Source organism: Hyposmocoma kahamanoa, unplaced genomic scaffold (assembly GCF_003589595.1).
Source record: "Hyposmocoma kahamanoa isolate Upper Pololo Valley unplaced genomic scaffold, ASM358959v1 87, whole genome shotgun sequence".
In the NCBI taxonomy this organism is placed as follows: domain Eukaryota; kingdom Metazoa; phylum Arthropoda; class Insecta; order Lepidoptera; family Cosmopterigidae; genus Hyposmocoma; species Hyposmocoma kahamanoa.
In genome coordinates, this window is record NW_020654422.1 from 8,758,583 (window position 1) to 8,776,560 (window position 17,978).

Below are 17,978 nucleotides of genomic sequence, written 5' to 3' on the forward strand. Positions count from 1 at the left end.
ATGGCTTCTGACTTGTTCGCCTTCAGCGCTGGCCGAATAAATTCAGGGTCTTGGAGAGGCGTTATGAAATTCTTGAAGGCAAAAGCATGCATGGTCTTTAGTATCCCATAAACAGTAGGTATTCACTATCCCTTCCATGGTTAATTAAGTCAGAGCACGCCCCCTTCTGTAACAGTGAGATAAGTAGGTAGGTATAGCATGTACCAGGGCACCAGCGTCGCGGCGAGGCCAGAGGAATTGCGAATCCGCGAATGTTATCGACAATTGGCGACGCCCACTCGAGAACCGGTTGCCAAAATGGCACATGGACGTTCAGAGTGTGTAAAAACTATTGATAAATAAATTATTATTGGTTCCGTACGAAAATCGGTAATTGCAAATATACATACTCATACAAAAAGTGTGTAAAAATACACAACTATAAATTGAAAAATTGAGACGATTTTTTTTTCAAGAATTTTCCTCTGAGTTATTTACATTAATAACTCAGAGGCAATGTATAACATCGATTTTTTTTTACACCAACAGGATACATTTATAATTATTATTGTTTATAACAACAACGCGATTACTATTATAGTTTTTACGAACATAAGGCAAATAATGAACCCCAAAATAATGACCTACTTAATTTACACACATATGAAACGTATGTGTAGGATAATTTGTAGGAGTATTTGTATGATTCAGTTCCTTTTCTGTTATCCTGGTAGAGATGTGCCCGAACTTATTGAGTTTGGGCGAAAGATGATGGACATCGTTCGGAGTTAGAAAATATATTTTATCTGAGGACCAGCTTCTGGTATTTATAATATCCTGGTATTTTTACGCGAAATCATTGACAGATATCTTAAATAATATTTGCGAAAACTAACAAACGTTTTATGGCGAATTCATCTCACAATAATAATATTAATTTGCGGTTATGATGTCATAAAAATAGAGTATTATAATTTCGCTTTGCTGTTTTTGTTTCCTAAGGCATCCATCATAATAAATATTTTATATTCGTTTAGGGAGAATTACATATATTGACGTTTTCCAATTCATCCTGAGAGCATAATATGTACATATACTTACTTCACGAATATTTTAGGTACTAAAGAGTTCAAGTTCTCATTATTGAAACAATAACCTTTATGCTCAAAGCAAAAACAAACAACGATGTGGCGGATATTGCAAAAAAAGTATCTTTGAATCTCATTTTCCCCTAGTACAATTGTGCGAAATTGACGTAACTTTGCTCCAGCCCACAATACTACAGACGACGATTTTTTGCATCGCACGTGCCGGCCGCAATCATTCGTCATTGTTATGCCATCATTACGCTGAGTGCACAATAGAAGTGGACTGCACTATTAATGCGAAGTTGCAGTTCTTTGTAGGTCGGGGATACCCTCTCATTCACGTGTTTGAATGCGAGTCGTGAGAGAAGAATGTGTGTGCGAATTCCATCGCAGACTGGTTTTGTCCTTTTCAAGGTCGTTTACGTACGTACACAATCACTATACAGTTTGTAGGTATGATTCAATAGTAAGATTTTCAAAAGCTTGGCGAGTTTCAAACTCAAATTCAAAGAATAATCCTTAAATCTTTTAAATCTTTATTTAAATCTTTATTTTTAAAACTTTATTTCGTGAATAAGCAAATTACACTTAAAATCGTCACATCGATTAAACTCTACTGCTCATTCGTAGAGCAGATTCACCTGAAAATGAGCAAGAAACTCTTTGGTTTGCTCTTTGTAAATAAATATGTACTAATTTACAATATTTATTTCAAACATCATAGTTTTTATTAATTTAAAGATCGTTGGAATTGAAACAGCTACATCCATGGCTAGAGAAAGTTACCAGAGTAAATATAATTTAAGCAAATTGTTCGCTATCAACGTGCAACTTCACTATCGCGGTTTCGCCCACTGTAATCTGACGAACGCATTTTATCTACGCGCGACCATCATGCGCACGCATGCGTTTCGCGCGATATCCCAAGAGCTGCTCTTTGCACACGTTTCGTTAATTATAACAAGCAATCAAATTTCGCAAACGTTACCCCACAATAGAGTACACATTTTTAAATGCCCGAAGATTCTCCTAATACGTGAGAATGATTGTGAAATTTGTGCGTTACGCACCTGTGTGATAAATAAGCGCTCTATTGCTGCACGTAGGTTAAAGATAACCGTTGCTAATTTTTAATAGAGTTCTAGTCTAAAAGGAAACAACGTGACATCGTAGGCCTTTTAATTAGATATTACAATATTTTTCTATTGTTGCTTTATACTTCTCAGAATTATGTTTACTTCATAAATGGTTTGCTTGGGCGAAGGTATCTATTACAAAGGTTACAATTAGTTCTGCAATAATGTGCAGTTATATGCGGTAGTGTCGTGTTGATTGCACGGAATGGAAGCCAGCAATCTGGCAGCGAATTCTAGCAACCGATAACGCTATCGCCATACCGAGAACTAATGCACCGATACGGATGATAACGAAATGACAAATTGCAATACTCGTGGAATAATAGTCGACATTTTTATGACAATAACCTAAAAGTTTCAATTTCACAAATTTGATGACTACAGGAGTTCCAAAATTTATTTTACTAAATATTAACCACAATTGCGCAACCTAATGGTTTGACTTACCGCCTCTCAAACAGAGTGTCGTGCGGTCAAATCGGGGCTTGAACCTAAGTTTGTCGGAAATTTGCATTGCAAATTATGCGCAAAAATTTAATTTGATATTTACCACGAGCTTTTTGGTGAAGGAAAATATCGTGAATGAAACTGTACACATCTGCAAGGCAATTTATTGATGTGTGTGATGTTTCCAATCCGTATTGGACCTGCGCGATCCCCGATCCCTCTCATAACTGCCTCCTTGGCCGAACCGTTACCACGTCAGACTGCCACGCAGAGGTCCCAGGTTCGATTCCCGGGCCGGGAGAAATATTTGTACGGCCTACATTTATTTCTCTCGTGAGTTTGGGTGTAATTTGTGGTTATCTATGTATGTGTCCATGGCACCCGCGCCACAGGGTTTCCCTGATGGGGGGCTATGTTGAGTGTGTTATTATGTGTGTGCGAGAAAGCCTGTGCCCAGCTATGGGACTATATACAAGGTTATTTGTCAACCAACAATCTCTCTGATCTATAATACTAACATTAAAAACAATAACTTCTGTTGTATGACTTTATGCAAAATATAATAATATTGGTATATTATTATATATATAATTACTATATTGGTATATATTATAAATAAACTATTAAGTTTTTGTTGCACTTTTTGAAAGTTTTTAGATCTGTATTTAGTAACTTGTTTAGCTACGCCTTACGTGTGCTTCCTTTTGTTACTGCACAGAGTTATCACCACTTAGACCGACTTGTTTTAAATATATTGATTTTTACGATAGTAAAATCTTAGGAATTATTAAAAGTCATGGAACAAAAGTTGTTGTTTATGATGATAGTAATACAGTCCTGCGAGGTTGGTAATATTTTACAAATACCCCTGTACAGGCTTACTGTTATTATATATTAACTATTAACTTTATGTGTAGAAAGATTTTGGCTAAAACGATACCCAAAAGGGCCAAGGGGATCAAATAATATTTGCCAACAAAATAGTCATGGGCAATCTTTTCGTGATATAAAAATGAGAAAAGGGTTTACCCTAAGCCTCTTGATGCGGGTCGAATAGGGTATGGACAGGACGACATATTCGCTTCTTTTCGCTATTATTTGAATAATAAAACTGTCAATGTATTTTACGCATAAGTGATATTTATTACGTTGAATGTTTTTATTTTTTATTTTGGTAGTTTTTATTATGATATCGATACTTCAGGAAGGGCGTTAAAGACAATTTTATCAAAAATATGCGACTGATGTACTTATGATTATTAGGATTAAATTTTCAAGCTCTTTCTATCTGTTTAGTCAAAGAATTTTTTTTGCAGAAAATTCAATTTTGACCTAAACAGTGTTTGTAAAAAATAAAAAGGATATAATAATAAAAATAAACTAGCTAGGACAGTCGTCCACACAAAGTCACAAATTCATGTAAGGGGCAATGTATACGCTTCTATAATAAGATTCCGGTTGATATTCAAAATTTGCCATTGGCGAGGTTTAAAACTTCGATGGAACAAAAACTTTATACTCAATACAGCTTCTGCGTACATGGATGACAAAAATCCACGTTATAGTACCAGTAAAATATCCGTTTAGGTCTTGCAGGTAGTCTCGATCGAAGATGTTTGAAATAAATGTTGTAAATGATAAATGTATTCAAATGTATATTTACTAAGAGCAACCCCTAGAGTTTCTTGCTCATTCTTCTCTGGGGAATCTGCCTTACGAATGAGCAGTAGAGTTTAATTAACATGACGATTTCAAGTGTAATTTGCTTACCTATGAAATTGAGATTTTTTGAGTTTGAGTTTTATATGAAACGTTTACAAAGATTTATTTTTTAGACGACTTGTAAAGTTTTTCCCCGAAGTACCGAAATGTTAAAGTTTTCATTTCTTTAACATGCGAATAACTTCCTTACAAAATATATTAATAAAGTTTAGAGTTCTTTGTAGAAAAACATAAGAATATTTCTATCGTTATGTAGTAGGAAACATTCGATCGACTGCAATGAAATATTCTTTCCTGTTATATGTGCATAGTATAGATAGGATCCACGAAAACTTAAAAAATAACTCAATTTTATAAGCAATTAATAAGTATGACCTACTGTTACAGTGTTACTCGAACAAAAAAGTTTAATACCGTGATAGTCAAATAATATTGTTCATTACTTAATTATATGATACTAACCCTCGCGTCTTGTCCGTTTGTATCAAAATCAACCCGACAATGTTTACCCTATCGGACAAGCTTAGAATAGCAAAGTGATTATAATAAAAATATAATTTTGGCCTCAACCCTTACCAGGGGCGTTTGCGAATAAAGCGGCTGTAATAATCATTCCAGGGTATCGACTAAGCGGCTTTGCTGGACGACCCATGCTGTACTGAACATGTCAATTTGTATAAAACCTTTCCTAAGCTACCATTTATCGATACCTCCAACACTAAGCCAACTTTATTTTTTGGTCATTTTCTGTTTTTAATGCAAACAGTCTTATTTTATTTACTAGTATATTATGCTCCCCGAATTTTGTGAAACAAAAAACCAAAATCGAAATAAACAAAAAACGAATTTCATGAAAAAATAAAGAAACAAAAACAAAATAAAATCAGCGATGACGAAAAAATTAACTTGGCGTAGTTCATTGGAAGTATCATAATGTCGCTGTCCAACATATTGACTTTTTTATTGATTGATTTTTTGTTTTCAATAGAAGATTTTGTTATCCATCGATAACGAGTATATATATTATATGTCTTGTATTGGAAATGACCATAAAATATATTTATAGGAAACTAGCTGGTGCCCGCGACTTCGGCTGTGTAGTATAAGTACTTCGAGTAACATACTGTACTATACTAATCTTCATAGTTGTTGCGTGTTGTATGCGTTATTTTTGTGCCAAAAAGTAGCCTATATCTTTTTCCTTGGTCCCACCTTACCACTATTTATTAAAATTCAGCAAAACTGGTTCAGCGGTACAGGCGTGAAAAAGTACCCAGTTTCGCTATCTGGATCTCCAATTCAAATTTTGGGGTAAATATATGTTTAATAACTACAAGGCTTCAATTCAAAACCAAACTTTAGCAGGTTCTGTGTAGCACTTAAAGAGAAATATCCATAGATATAGGAAATATCTCCATATAAAAATTATGTGCAAGGTTAGATATTTTATTCGTTCGGGATTTTATATGATCGGATAAAGTACATCCTATCGTGAACGAATTAGCACATTCTTTAGGCAATATCCTTAGGTGTATCGTATATTTTTTGTAAGTTCATTATTTTTAAATAGTAAATACCTAAACCATGTGATAAAAAAAACCTTTCAAAACATGTGATTAAAAAAAAGATTTTCCCGTTACTCCTCTTGTGACTCGCAATTGACATTTTTCAAAGAAAAAAATTTTAGATGGCAACATCTTGAAAGTTATCAAAATGTAAATGCGTTAGTTATACCAAGGAGGGCAGCATAACAGTAATAAGATTTGGTGGTTACTACATTATTTAGATGTTTATTAAAACAATGGAAACTTTTGCGTTCTGCAAAGCAAACATTCGATTGAATTGCACCACTAAGTTAAACAACAATTTACGGGTAGTACAATACCCATGGACATTCGCTATCATTTCGCATGTGGTCCCCAGGTGTCCACAACTGTCCAGGCGGGTTTATTGCGAATGATACCTGTAATTAGGGCCTCGTATCGTACCATCTACCCGCGTCCATTGAGTATTGTACACGCACGGCGGAAATAACGAAACGTGTTTCTAATGCTTATTGATTTTTGCTAAAAAAATAACACAAATCACACATGTCCATAAATAATGGTTTGCATACTAGTTTTTATTCAAAGGATTGCTGATTTGTACAATGAATTTTTAATTTCTATAAAAATATTGCTTATAGGTAACAGACATATACTACTACTAACCTAACCTAACAAGGCGTGTTCCACCAGGTTTGAGAATAAAATAAGTAGCTACCGGATAGCGACGACTCTCTCCAGATTATAAAATGACTTCAACTTCACGAACAATCTAATTTGCGTACCTTAATTTTAATTGTTTACAGTTATTTAAAAAACTAAGTAGACCCATTATTTATTAGTATTGTTGCCTAGTCGATACGCCTCAAATACCTATGTACTGTTTACTCGTTGTGAAACATGTTTTAAAACTAAAATACAGAATATATTTGAAGCGGTTGGGAAATCAAAGTTGGTTTTTCTCCACATTTAGCGATGGTTAGGTACTGGTCATAAATCTGAAGGCAAAATGTTTTGTCTCATTAGTGATGGGTGGGACAAGCGATTTTTACATAATTTGAGCAATGGTTTTTTACAACTATTGGGCAAGATAAAAGACAAAAACGAAAATGACCATAGCAGAAATAAAACAATATCTCTTTTGGGTATCTTATAAGATTTGAAGTCCATTATTTATAATTCGATTAGGGGAATTTTTGTTGTTGATTTCATAGACATGAGCTTCATAACAATAACCAAGGGCGGCAAAAAAGTAATCTACATGGAGGACCAAATATACGTTTCCAAGTTTCAAATGTATTTTAAAAGCATAGTGCCGGTGCAACGACCATGCAACGCGCGGCGACGGACGCTCTCGCGGCTAGCAGATCGGGTCCGCCCAAGGACGTCCACTCCGCTACAGCCTTCCATCGAACCTTTAATACTTTATACTCCAGAGAATAAAGCTCACAATCAAATGCCAATTTTCCATGATTATTCCCAAGCTCGAGTAAGAAAAATGATCCTGTAAAAAAAAGTAAAAAAGCAGCAAGCTCGCGGTTGTTTTATTATCTGAGTTTCGGGCGAAGGCAACATGGCCGCGAGCCGGCCAGCGAATTATCTCTGGATAGACTGTTTTTGTGTTAAGATTCTTATCGAGCTGTGCCAGATAGGAGCTTAAATATCATATAATTTAGGAATTAAGGCAATAAGCTTTCGTTACGATACTTTGTCGTGAACGTCGACTACCTATGGTATTCTTCGTAATTACTTGATGGAGATTGAAAGGGTTATATTACTCTTTGTTTTTTACATCTATATATTCAACAAAACCTTTATGAAAAAAGTTTTGACCCATAGTGAATAATACAAAAGTTCTTTACGCGCCATCCTGTCTGCGAGGCAGGTGTTCGCCGATATTTTGACAACGAAATTTAGCAGAACCGCCCTTTTTTTATAATTTAATAATTTTTTTCTATACTCGTCTGACCCATTTCCGAACTATCGATATTATCTCTACCGATTTTGACATTTGCATCATCTAAATCATCATCAGTTAAATTATTGTTGTTTATTTTACTGTGTTAATGCAATTAATAGTTATTATGTAAGTTTAATTCTAATCTATTAGATTTTTTAGACATTTATTTTTTTAGTCATATAAAAAAATACCTCTTATGAATGGCATATCGACTGTGAACTGGCAACCGGTACTATCTCAATTTTGACAATTTTACAGGATGAAGAAAAGAATTGTTCGCGTGATTTATATAGCATGAAATGAAACATAAAATGACATGAAATAGTATAAAATAGTATTAAAAAGTATAATCTTTAGAAAATTGAGATAGTTCCCGTTGCCCGTTCGCAGTCGATATGTAGCCTCCTATGTGAAATAGGTATAATACTTAAATACCAGCTAATGTAAATATAAACCACCCTACATGTAAATTTTGCGATCCTGGGTCCTAATAAAAGTATGAATAGTAATGCGACAGACAATGGGAGGAAAGAGTGCATTGTTTCACCTCGACAGGGAGTTTCGCTACAATGAGCCGCATCCGGACTCGCCCGGCTCGTACCCAGGACTCTATCCAACCAATGCCAAGATATTCGGACCATGTATCTTGTTTGTATGTTTTGGTTCATTGGTTTCGATTTGGCAGGGAATAGTCATGCAATTCGATTGTGCTTGCAATATAGAGCTTATACTACCTTATTATTTATTTATTCTAAAGTAAAATTCATACCCAAAACAATAACGTATATTATTATTTTTACTTATCTAAAGTTAACGTCACAAGTTTTTATAAACATAATGTTCCGTTAATTTGCTTTAACCAAAACTTTATTGATTATTTCATTAAATAACGTTTAAAAGGGCGACCGACTGTCGTGTAGAGTCGCTGATGTTGCGCCAAATACAGCAAATACTTATTTTTTTAGATAAATGCCTACATTTAATGGAAGACTTTGATTCTGGAAAAGTAAAACGTCTAACGTGCATTTGGAAATATTACCTACAGGAGAGTGATGCAAAGTAAAATTTTTTGAAGTAAAAAGAAAATCATTACTCTAAATTTATTTTTTATGATAAATGGATAATCTCAGTACAGAGTACTAAAACATCCGACCTCAAAAGTCATTAATCTCCTAGTTTGCCACTGAGGTGGAATATTTTCTTCAAATTTTAATGGGACTACTTCTGAAGTACCCTCTTTCCAACAAAAAAAGAATCATCAAAATCGTTTCACAAATTACTATCGCGTAACATACATACAAAACAAAAACGTTCAGTCGAATTGAGAACCTCCTCCTTTTTTTTAAATCAGTTAAAAACTTCAGCATTACTATATAAGAAATACAATTAGAGTTATGATTTTTTAAATTAAAATCCTGTAATATTTTCCAAATGCACGTTACACGTTTTATGTTTCCAGCGTTGACCTTTACATTAGAAAACGATACATACACCTACTATGTACATAGTTGGAATGCCAAACAAAGTAATATCATTAGCTGCAAAAGTCAGCATTGAAGTCTAACATTTAATTGTGTCCCATCAGTTAATATAAGATATAAGAGGGTAAGGGCGCCCTAGATAATGTGGAATAATAAATTCGACCAGGGCGCGTGGCGGATGCTGGTGACAAATGACGATGCCGTGAAATTACAATTATCTCTGTATGGTCACGACCACCCTTTTACTTATTATGCAAACTCGAGCTTTAATTGTCGGTAATTAATAGCGAAGTACCTTCCACTTGAAATGCACAATCAGACACTTTTTTTATGATACCAAGTGAAGGGACGAACAACTCGTGCGTCTGATGTTAAGCGACACGCCTGTCCACTGTGCTTTAAATCGTGAATATATGCCAATGCTTCAGTCACCCTGAGCCATTAAGTTGGCAAGTACTAATTTCACTAGCACCTTTTACCCTTCAAAATCGGAACACAGCAATGGTCACATTACTTCTTGGCGGCAGAAATAGGCAAGGTGCCAGTAGTTCCTTAGACGAACTCTTTCACAAGTAGCTCTACTGCTACTAAACTGTATATACGAGAATAACAAATTTTAGATCGCATAAAATGAAAATAAAATATCAATAAGCACTTTTTGATGTTGAGATAGAGTTTGTCTGAAAATCCTATTCTATCTAATCTTCCCAAATAGTAGATTTCGGAAAATGGACGTAGTGTGTTTGATATGAAAATGGGTGGCATTATAATTCTAATAATTACATACTCTCCAAAGGTAAACATAAATATTACGCCGGGGGGTAGTAGTGCACGGATGTGCACGGATGTACACTTTTCTTTTACCAGTAAGCACTACATACGCGGATGCGTACATAGTACTTATTGGTAAAAGGCGTGTATATGCACTAAACCAAATGTTACAGCAGAGGGGTTTCACGTTATTACTCCGTTATATCAAAGGCTACGACTTTCATTTTTGCACATTAAGCATTAATTTATGTTGTTTGCGGACTGGTAGACTTCCGTAAATCACGCTAACTTGGTAGCCACAACATTTACGCAAATTTGATTTGGCGACTAAATTACCGAAATGAAAACTCATATTTCAATGCTAGTTACGCCGCGTAATTGCTCTATCCCCAACTATTATTAAAAATTAAAATACCTTGCGTATTAATATTTATTGCCCCGTTTGAGCACACACAACATAAAGCTATTATTCATCAAGAGAATCATTTGTGCAATAGTAACTCGACGATTATTGTTCATCGCAGCTTATCTCTTATTTTCGGTTCATCAGTTGCGTCAATTTCAGTCTCAACAAGCCACCATGCGGGATCGCATTATTGCTTTTTTATTAGTTTTTTTAACCCCCGTTTGCAGTTTTTGCTGCGCGCGCGCCGTGGGATAGATCGCGGCGTCACTGTTTATGCTGGTATTAGCATAATGCGCTTTTGTGCATCGCCATAGAATCATTGTTAGTCAATTGATGCCGAAATTTATAATAACCAGTGTGAATTGCAAATTCATTATTTCATTCTTTCCTCAATGTCATTGCCTATACGATTATACGATACGAATGTTTCCGCGAAAACTTAAACTAATTACTTGTTTAGTACCAAAGGTCAAATTACAGTTAATTCTATGAGCGTTGACAAAGGGAACTTTGCATGTTTTGTCTGCGTATTCGGAGCAATAGCCAAATTATCATCTAATAACGGTGAGGCGGTTGACCGCAAACGGCACTAGCTAACACCGCTTGCAATATTATTTTGTACTCACAACCAATTAACTGCAACTGTACTTTTGAAAAGGAATGTTTTATTAATAATTTTCGTTAGTATTTGCTTATTATTTAATAATATTATTTATATAACTTTAATGATTTATACACACATTTCTGTTCGGCAAATATTTTTCGTTTCTAATGACGTCTAATATCGACGAAATGCGGTTACTAAATCACTTGAGCGCGTCGTTCCCATCGAATCCAACCAGTGCATTTATTGGTCGTATTATGCTACCGTAAGGGTCGATATCGATATGCAAATGGTTGCAAAGAACCTCGAGTGCACTCGATGACATGAGTGCCTCTGACATTTGCAGTCATTGTTTCTGCTGTAAGAATTTCTCGCCCATATTTGAATGACTCATTTCGTGAGAAAATACGAAATTGATTGACTCGTATAGAAATTGGTGTTTAGAAATATAGAGAGTTAATAGAAATAATTGTGACTTTGGACTTCAAATTCAAAATTAAAATATCTTTATTCACAGATAAGCAAGCAAGATTTTTACAGCAGTAGAGCTCCTTGTGAAAGAGTTCGTCCAGGGAAGTACTGCCATCTCACTTATTTCTACCGCCAAACAGAAATGTGAGCATTACTATGTTCAGGTTTTGAAGGGTAAGGTTGCTGGCGAAATTAGAGGCACATGAGACTTGTCAACTTATGTCTCAGGGTGGCGGGCGCAGGCGTGTCGCTTACCACCACGCACGCACGACTTAACTTACTTAACGTAACTTGGTTTCATAAAAAAAAGCAAATTACACTTCATCATATTGGTTACAACAACAAGAATTAAAAAATATTTTACATTCAGACTTACTGCTGCTTCTTATAGGTAATTGTTACAACACATTAAGTGTCAGCTGAAGATGAATTCCATCAATTATAATACATATGTACGTTATTATAAATGTACAACCAATACAGATGTTACCACTTTTACTCTTATCTCACAAATAAATAAACTAACTTCAGTGCAAAATTTGTCTACATATTACGTCCACTGGAATTAATCGTTGATGTATCAGCTATATTAAATTGATTTTCCCCTTTACTTCCATCGATTGATCGACATCCACGTGTCCCGTATAATAATAGACTTTCATGAAGATTGACATCGCTTTTGCTTTAGAATTATCCATATTCTAATAATATCAGACATAATCGGTTAAACTGTTGACATAATTACACATAAGTGTGAGTAACACAGTACATTACTAATGTACTGTGTTACTAAAGTATCAGATAGTGCCTACGTATGTTCATTCTGAAAAAAGTGTAGGAATGCATTACTACTTCAGAGCGGTAATTTTCGTGTAGGTGTATCAAAGGCTGTTGATTGCATTATGACATTGAACTATGTTTGCCTTTAATAGACACGCATAGCCCATACGTGTGGTGTAAAATTGGATAAACAAAAACACATACCCAAGTTACAACGGAAGCCGGGATCGTCTAACAAAAAAATATTGCACACACGGCTTCGTCTATTTTTGAGTGCATTTCGCGCTATTTTGGCGTTCCCTCCGCGAGCTTGTGTCAATGACCCCGTTTGCTACGTTTGTTCACGCACTTTTGGGAATTTTTGGGGCGCTCTATGTAGAGTCAAAAGCGAGGTATTTTCAGACGCATTTAGCATTGTTTCTGTGTGCATAGCAACGACGATGACGCGGGGTGAAAATGTCTTTACGTGACTGGTATTTTGAGCGGATATTTTAGGACATGTTTAAGCTTAATCTTAAAAGTGTTCTAAGTTTTGGTATTTCTGCTTTTATTTCATATAGCCAAGGTTTAATTTCTTGGCTTTGTTTAAAACATAACAAAATAAATTTTATAACAATGTCGACCAAATTACTGAATGTGGACGGCGAAAATACACCTTCTGTGTATTTAATTTTAATACAATTCGTTGTTCACGTTAATTATTTGAGCGGCCTACCAAATTGTCGATTTGCCTATTTGCCTACCAAATTTCTACGACACCGCGAAGTTCAGCGTTAACATACAAAGAGATGACGAAGCGAAACATCAATTTTTTATTAGTTGAATTCGGCTATATTCTATCGTTCCGGCGACAACACACTAGCGCAACTCGCGAGTATTGGATGCGCACGCGCACTCACGCACACATCGCTGCTCTCCCTCCTCAGCGCGCTGCAATTCGTTGATGCGGCTACGGCAGGCCGTCACGTCGCGCCCCGCGCCTCCGCCCGCACACAATTGCACTGCACTCCGCGGCGTAGTGGCGGCCGCGCACAGTGCGTAAAAAGCGCACGCAGGGCGCGAGGCGCGGCGCGGGGGCGCGGGCGGAGTCGTGCGGCGGAGGAGAGCAGCACGCTTGCAGCGACAGCAGTCGCCGCTACTCATTCGAAGCAGCACGCCGCCCCCACACCGGGCGCGCGTCTCCTTACACGCTCGCTGCAACAACCCCTATACGTGCTACGAACATTCAACAGTGCGAGTGCTACGTATGTATCGAACATTTTCACGAATTTTCTTTGACATTTTTGAAGTGCGTGTTTCTGGATTTTCAATTTAAGGGTGAGTAAATATATATTTTTTTAATTCTTTAATTTTAGAAAGTTCGTAGATGTGCTACGAATTCGTAGTCGGCGTAGAGGTTCTCTAAAATACATATTTTCAGACTACATAGTCTGAAAGGTAAGTTAACAAATTATTATTAACGAACTTAGTTCAATAATTTTAAACCATAATCTGCTTTCGATAAGAATGAAACCTTGCAAGTTCGCGTGGTGCCAATGGCAGGAGGGAGCCGGCTTTCATCAGTCCCCTAAGTTCGATTTACCTGTCGAATAAAAGGTAAAAAGTCAATTTGTTAGTGAGGAAGGGCTTCAGAGCGTAAACCGTATATGTAAATAGGGAAGGGCGGTGCAGTCGAGCTGTGGCGGCGCACCGCGCCGTACGTCCGCACCACACAACGTTCTGTAGTGCATTGCGCGCTCATCGTACGCATTGTTTGCATTATTCGCTACTCTAAGAGCGGATTGTCATTTTTGGTACGCAGCAGTGTTGAACCGTGTTTTATCATGTATCCTGGATCTACGTGTAACGAAATCGTACCTGGTATAGTTATTGTTTTATATTTATACGTTACCTTTTTGTTGTATTCTCAGTTTCCCTTTATTTATAAAATAAATTGACATTACTCTATTTTTTATATTAATACTTCATGAATTTTAATATATATTTTCGATTTTGGGTTTAGATACTACTTTCATTCTTGAACGAAAATGTTTCTGATCATCTTTCATCATTAAATTATTCCATTTTAGTATAGTTCCATTTTCAATTTGCGAAAATTTGCGGTTTTTTCTCCAATTAAAAAATTGTTATTTACCACTACTTAATGTTCATCAACAATTGTTCGCAGAATCGCAATTAAGAAAAATGGGGAGCAGCGAAGGACAACAAACCTTCTGTTTGAAATGGAACCACCACAAAACCAACTTAGTAGAAATACTCGACGCGCTGATAAAAGTAGAGACCTATGTGGACTGCACATTGGTTGTCGACGATCAAGTCACGTTCAAGGCTCACCGTGTAGTTCTTGCGGCGAACTCGCCATACTTTCAGTCCATTTTGGCTGATGTGCCCATGGACCATTGCAGCATTCTTTTCCCAGGAGTGAAAGATTTTGAGATGCGCGCTCTGCTGGAGTACATGTACACGGGCGAGGTTAATGTGACACAGGCTCATATTCCACGTATCATGAAAGTGGCTGAGCAGCTAGAAGTCAAAGGCCTTTTCGACATGACGGAGTTACGGCGTCGGCCGGGCAGCAACGAACGTACCACGGGCGCGTCGCCGCCACGCGTTGTCGCCGCCGCGCCATCCAGTGTGTCTCCGCCTGCACCCGCACCACCGGCCAGCTGGCCGCCGCCACCGACCATGCCCGTTCTCTCCGCTGCTTACGACTCTGCTGACATGAACCCGCTCAAACGAAAGAAACTTTCGAGCATGTTAGCGACTCGAGACACACCTATCCTGCGGAATGTCCTTGCACAAACTACCCCTGTGGACTCATCTCAACCCATGTCACTTGTATGCCATCCCGTCAACCAACACGCACCCCCACGAATGCATTCTAATGGTTCAGCTCATGACTCAGAACGCGCTTCAAGCCCTCAGCGATCTTTTGATTATCGTCCGCGTCGTTTATCGTCTCGAGCTTCTTCCCCGCACTACAATAGATCAGATCGTTCGGAAGATGCCCATTCTCCTTACACCGAGCGATCATTCGAGGAAGACCACTCGCGGTCTTTTCACCCATCACCGCCTCCAAACAATTTCCAACAAGATGTCCGTGCTGGTTTAGCACCTTATGTTCCTCCACAACAAAAGCCAGAATGGAAAAGATATAAGCAATATACAAGATCTGATATCATGTCTGCAATCGAATGCGTAAGAAATGGAATGAGTGCCCTACAAGCATCTCGTAAATATGGGGTGCCCTCACGTACTTTGTATGATAAAGTGAAGAAATTGGGTATCACAACAAGCCGCCCAATGAGCCGTGGTATTAAACGAGAAACAAATGGAGCCGCATTTCCCTACGGATTGAGCGGAACTGGAGGGAACGAGGAACCAACGCCAACAACGCCTCTCATTGACCCATCATTCTTGCAACAAGCGTTAGAAGGAGCAACCAGAGATGGAGGACGTGAGGCATTGCATGCAATGGCTCTAGCCGCTGCGGCTCACGCAGCTTTGGCTCCGCGGACACCTCCACGCTCACCGCCCCATTCTCCTCGGTCTCCACCACACGACGATGATCTCGTAGAGGACCTCTCAGTATCTCGTCGTCGTGACCCTGATCCTCCATCAGGCGTCATTGTTCCTCCGCGAAACTTTACACTAGACTGTAGTAGTGAAAGAGATTGAACGATATGTCACGCGACGCCGATCACGGAGAACATTCAAAAAGACTGACTTAGGCGTACAAAGTTAGAAGTAAGCACTTATTGGTAGGCTACTGGTAGGACGCGCCGCGCGCGCATGCCACGCTGACCGGGCGCTCCGGCCGGGCGATTGCAATGGGCCCCGCGGCCATTCTTATGCTACCTCTCTTCTTCTTTATTTATTTCCAAGCGCTATCGAGGCCGGAAAATGAAATAAAATTTCCATTTACCGGTTATCAGTGTCTGTTTGTGATTTTTTTTGTTTATTTTCTTCTTTATTTTTATGTTTTTAAATAACATTTATACGTCTTTGTTAAAGGAATAGCGATGTAGGTTAGCTTTAATTAGGGTGTAATATGTCTTAGCTGGAGCGGTAACCGTATGGGCCGAAGGGCTGCCACGCCGCCGCGCCTCGGCGGGTCCGCCTAGACGAGTTATTGTGCAATTTGTTGTCCGCGACTGTGATGTTTTTAGACTGAAAAGCCACCACTACCTCACGCTCGCTACAGCTTAACTCTAGTCCACTGCGTCCTACGATCGGATAGCATTCGATTATTTACTAGGTATTTTTATTAATAATATCTCTTTGATTCGCCATCGACATTACCTAGTCGTCGAGTGTTATAGCTGAAGATCGTGCGATGCGTGACGCTCATGTCACTGTGAATAGCGACGTTCTCTAATAATATACCTAATTCCTTACGTTACGGGTTAAAATGATGTAATTGTTTGTCGTTTGCCATATGTGTTCATTGTTAAAATCAATAAAGTTTGTGCTCACTTTATCGTCATTAAGATTAATTTGCACAAGCACAGGCTTTCTTATTAGAATTAAGGAGAGATTCAAACACTTGATGTAAGAAATGCTCAATGTTTCTTTTAAAAATTAAAAATGTGGTGTCGTGCAGTTTAGTGGCGATTATACATAAAAAGTAAATTAATTAGTATTTTTGTAAATGTCCATACCTGCCCTGTACTGCCTTTTGAGTTACTGTACTGAAATAAAAAGAAACTGTTGTATCTCTTCACATAAATATTAATAAATGCATTATTTTATTATCTAAATAAATACATAGTATTCTCATTCATGTTAAATTTACATTATTGTTTAAGTTAAATAATTGTACTATACGTATCATTACTTATTATTTGATAATTGATTGAAGACTGATTTGTTACTTTAGTCTAGTTTGAAAATGCCATAGATACAATACGAATAAAGGTCTTAGTTTGCATACTAACTATATCGTTTAGGTTGAATCACGTTGAGGGGTGCAGAATATGCATACACAATGGCGGTCTTACGGTGTTGTGCCTTCTTGTTGTAATCAAGAATATAATTTGTATGTTAGGACATTCCAGTAGGTTCACGTACTCATAGTGTGGTCCAATACCTTGATATGTCTGGCGTTGGGAATCTTTTACAGTCATTTTATGTACAAGTGTTATTTATAGCGCCCCCAAAGCAGCCTTATTTGTCTGTATACTTTACAGTTTTGTTAAATCAGATGTTAATATTATCTATTCACTTTTGTGCCTATAAATAAGTACTTGTTATGCACTAGAGTTCATTCTTTTAGTTGTGAATGCAAATATATCTTATGTAAACTTTATGTACCTAGTTGACTATGTATCTATACGTCTAGTTGTATTAGATCGAGTTTGTTTATCGCGTACCTACATTTATAGTAAGAACTCTATATTTACAAATAATATAATGTTATAAATACATAATTATAAAATAAACGTTTAATATCGAAAATTGATATTTCATTCAATAACACATCATAACGAAACTTATTATGTTGCATAAAAATATCAACCGTAAAATAAAGTAAAGATTACAAGTTAACAGGCGTTTTCAGTAGTATCCTGTATAAAATTATTTTTTCTC

At 37.1% G+C, this 17,978-nt stretch overlaps 1 protein-coding gene across 1 annotated transcript; it reads left to right on the forward strand.

Moving 5' to 3' along the window:
* Window positions 1-7,132: 7,132 nt before the first annotated feature.
* LOC113235346 lies at window positions 7,133-17,268 on the forward strand. The gene is made up of 3 exons (XM_026471024.1): window positions 7,133-7,405; window positions 13,409-13,706; window positions 14,557-17,268. The coding sequence occupies exons 1-3, from the start codon at window positions 7,133-7,135 to the stop codon at window positions 16,065-16,067; spliced, it is 2,082 nt and encodes a 693-aa protein (XP_026326809.1). The 3' UTR covers window positions 16,068-17,268.
* Window positions 17,269-17,978: the final 710 nt, after the last annotated feature.

Bases quoted from the DNA above. Each gene is read 5' to 3' on its own strand.
- LOC113235346 (XM_026471024.1), top strand. From the start codon at position 7,133: ATGAGCTTCATAACAATAACCAAGGGCGGCAAAAAAGTAATCTACATG. The intron at 7,406-13,408 runs GTAAGAAAAATG...TCCGCGGCGTAG, and splicing joins ATGATTATTCCCAAGCTCGA to TGGCGGCCGCGCACAGTGCG. The intron at 13,707-14,556 runs GTGAGTAAATAT...AATTGTTCGCAG, and splicing joins TCTGGATTTTCAATTTAAGG to AATCGCAATTAAGAAAAATG.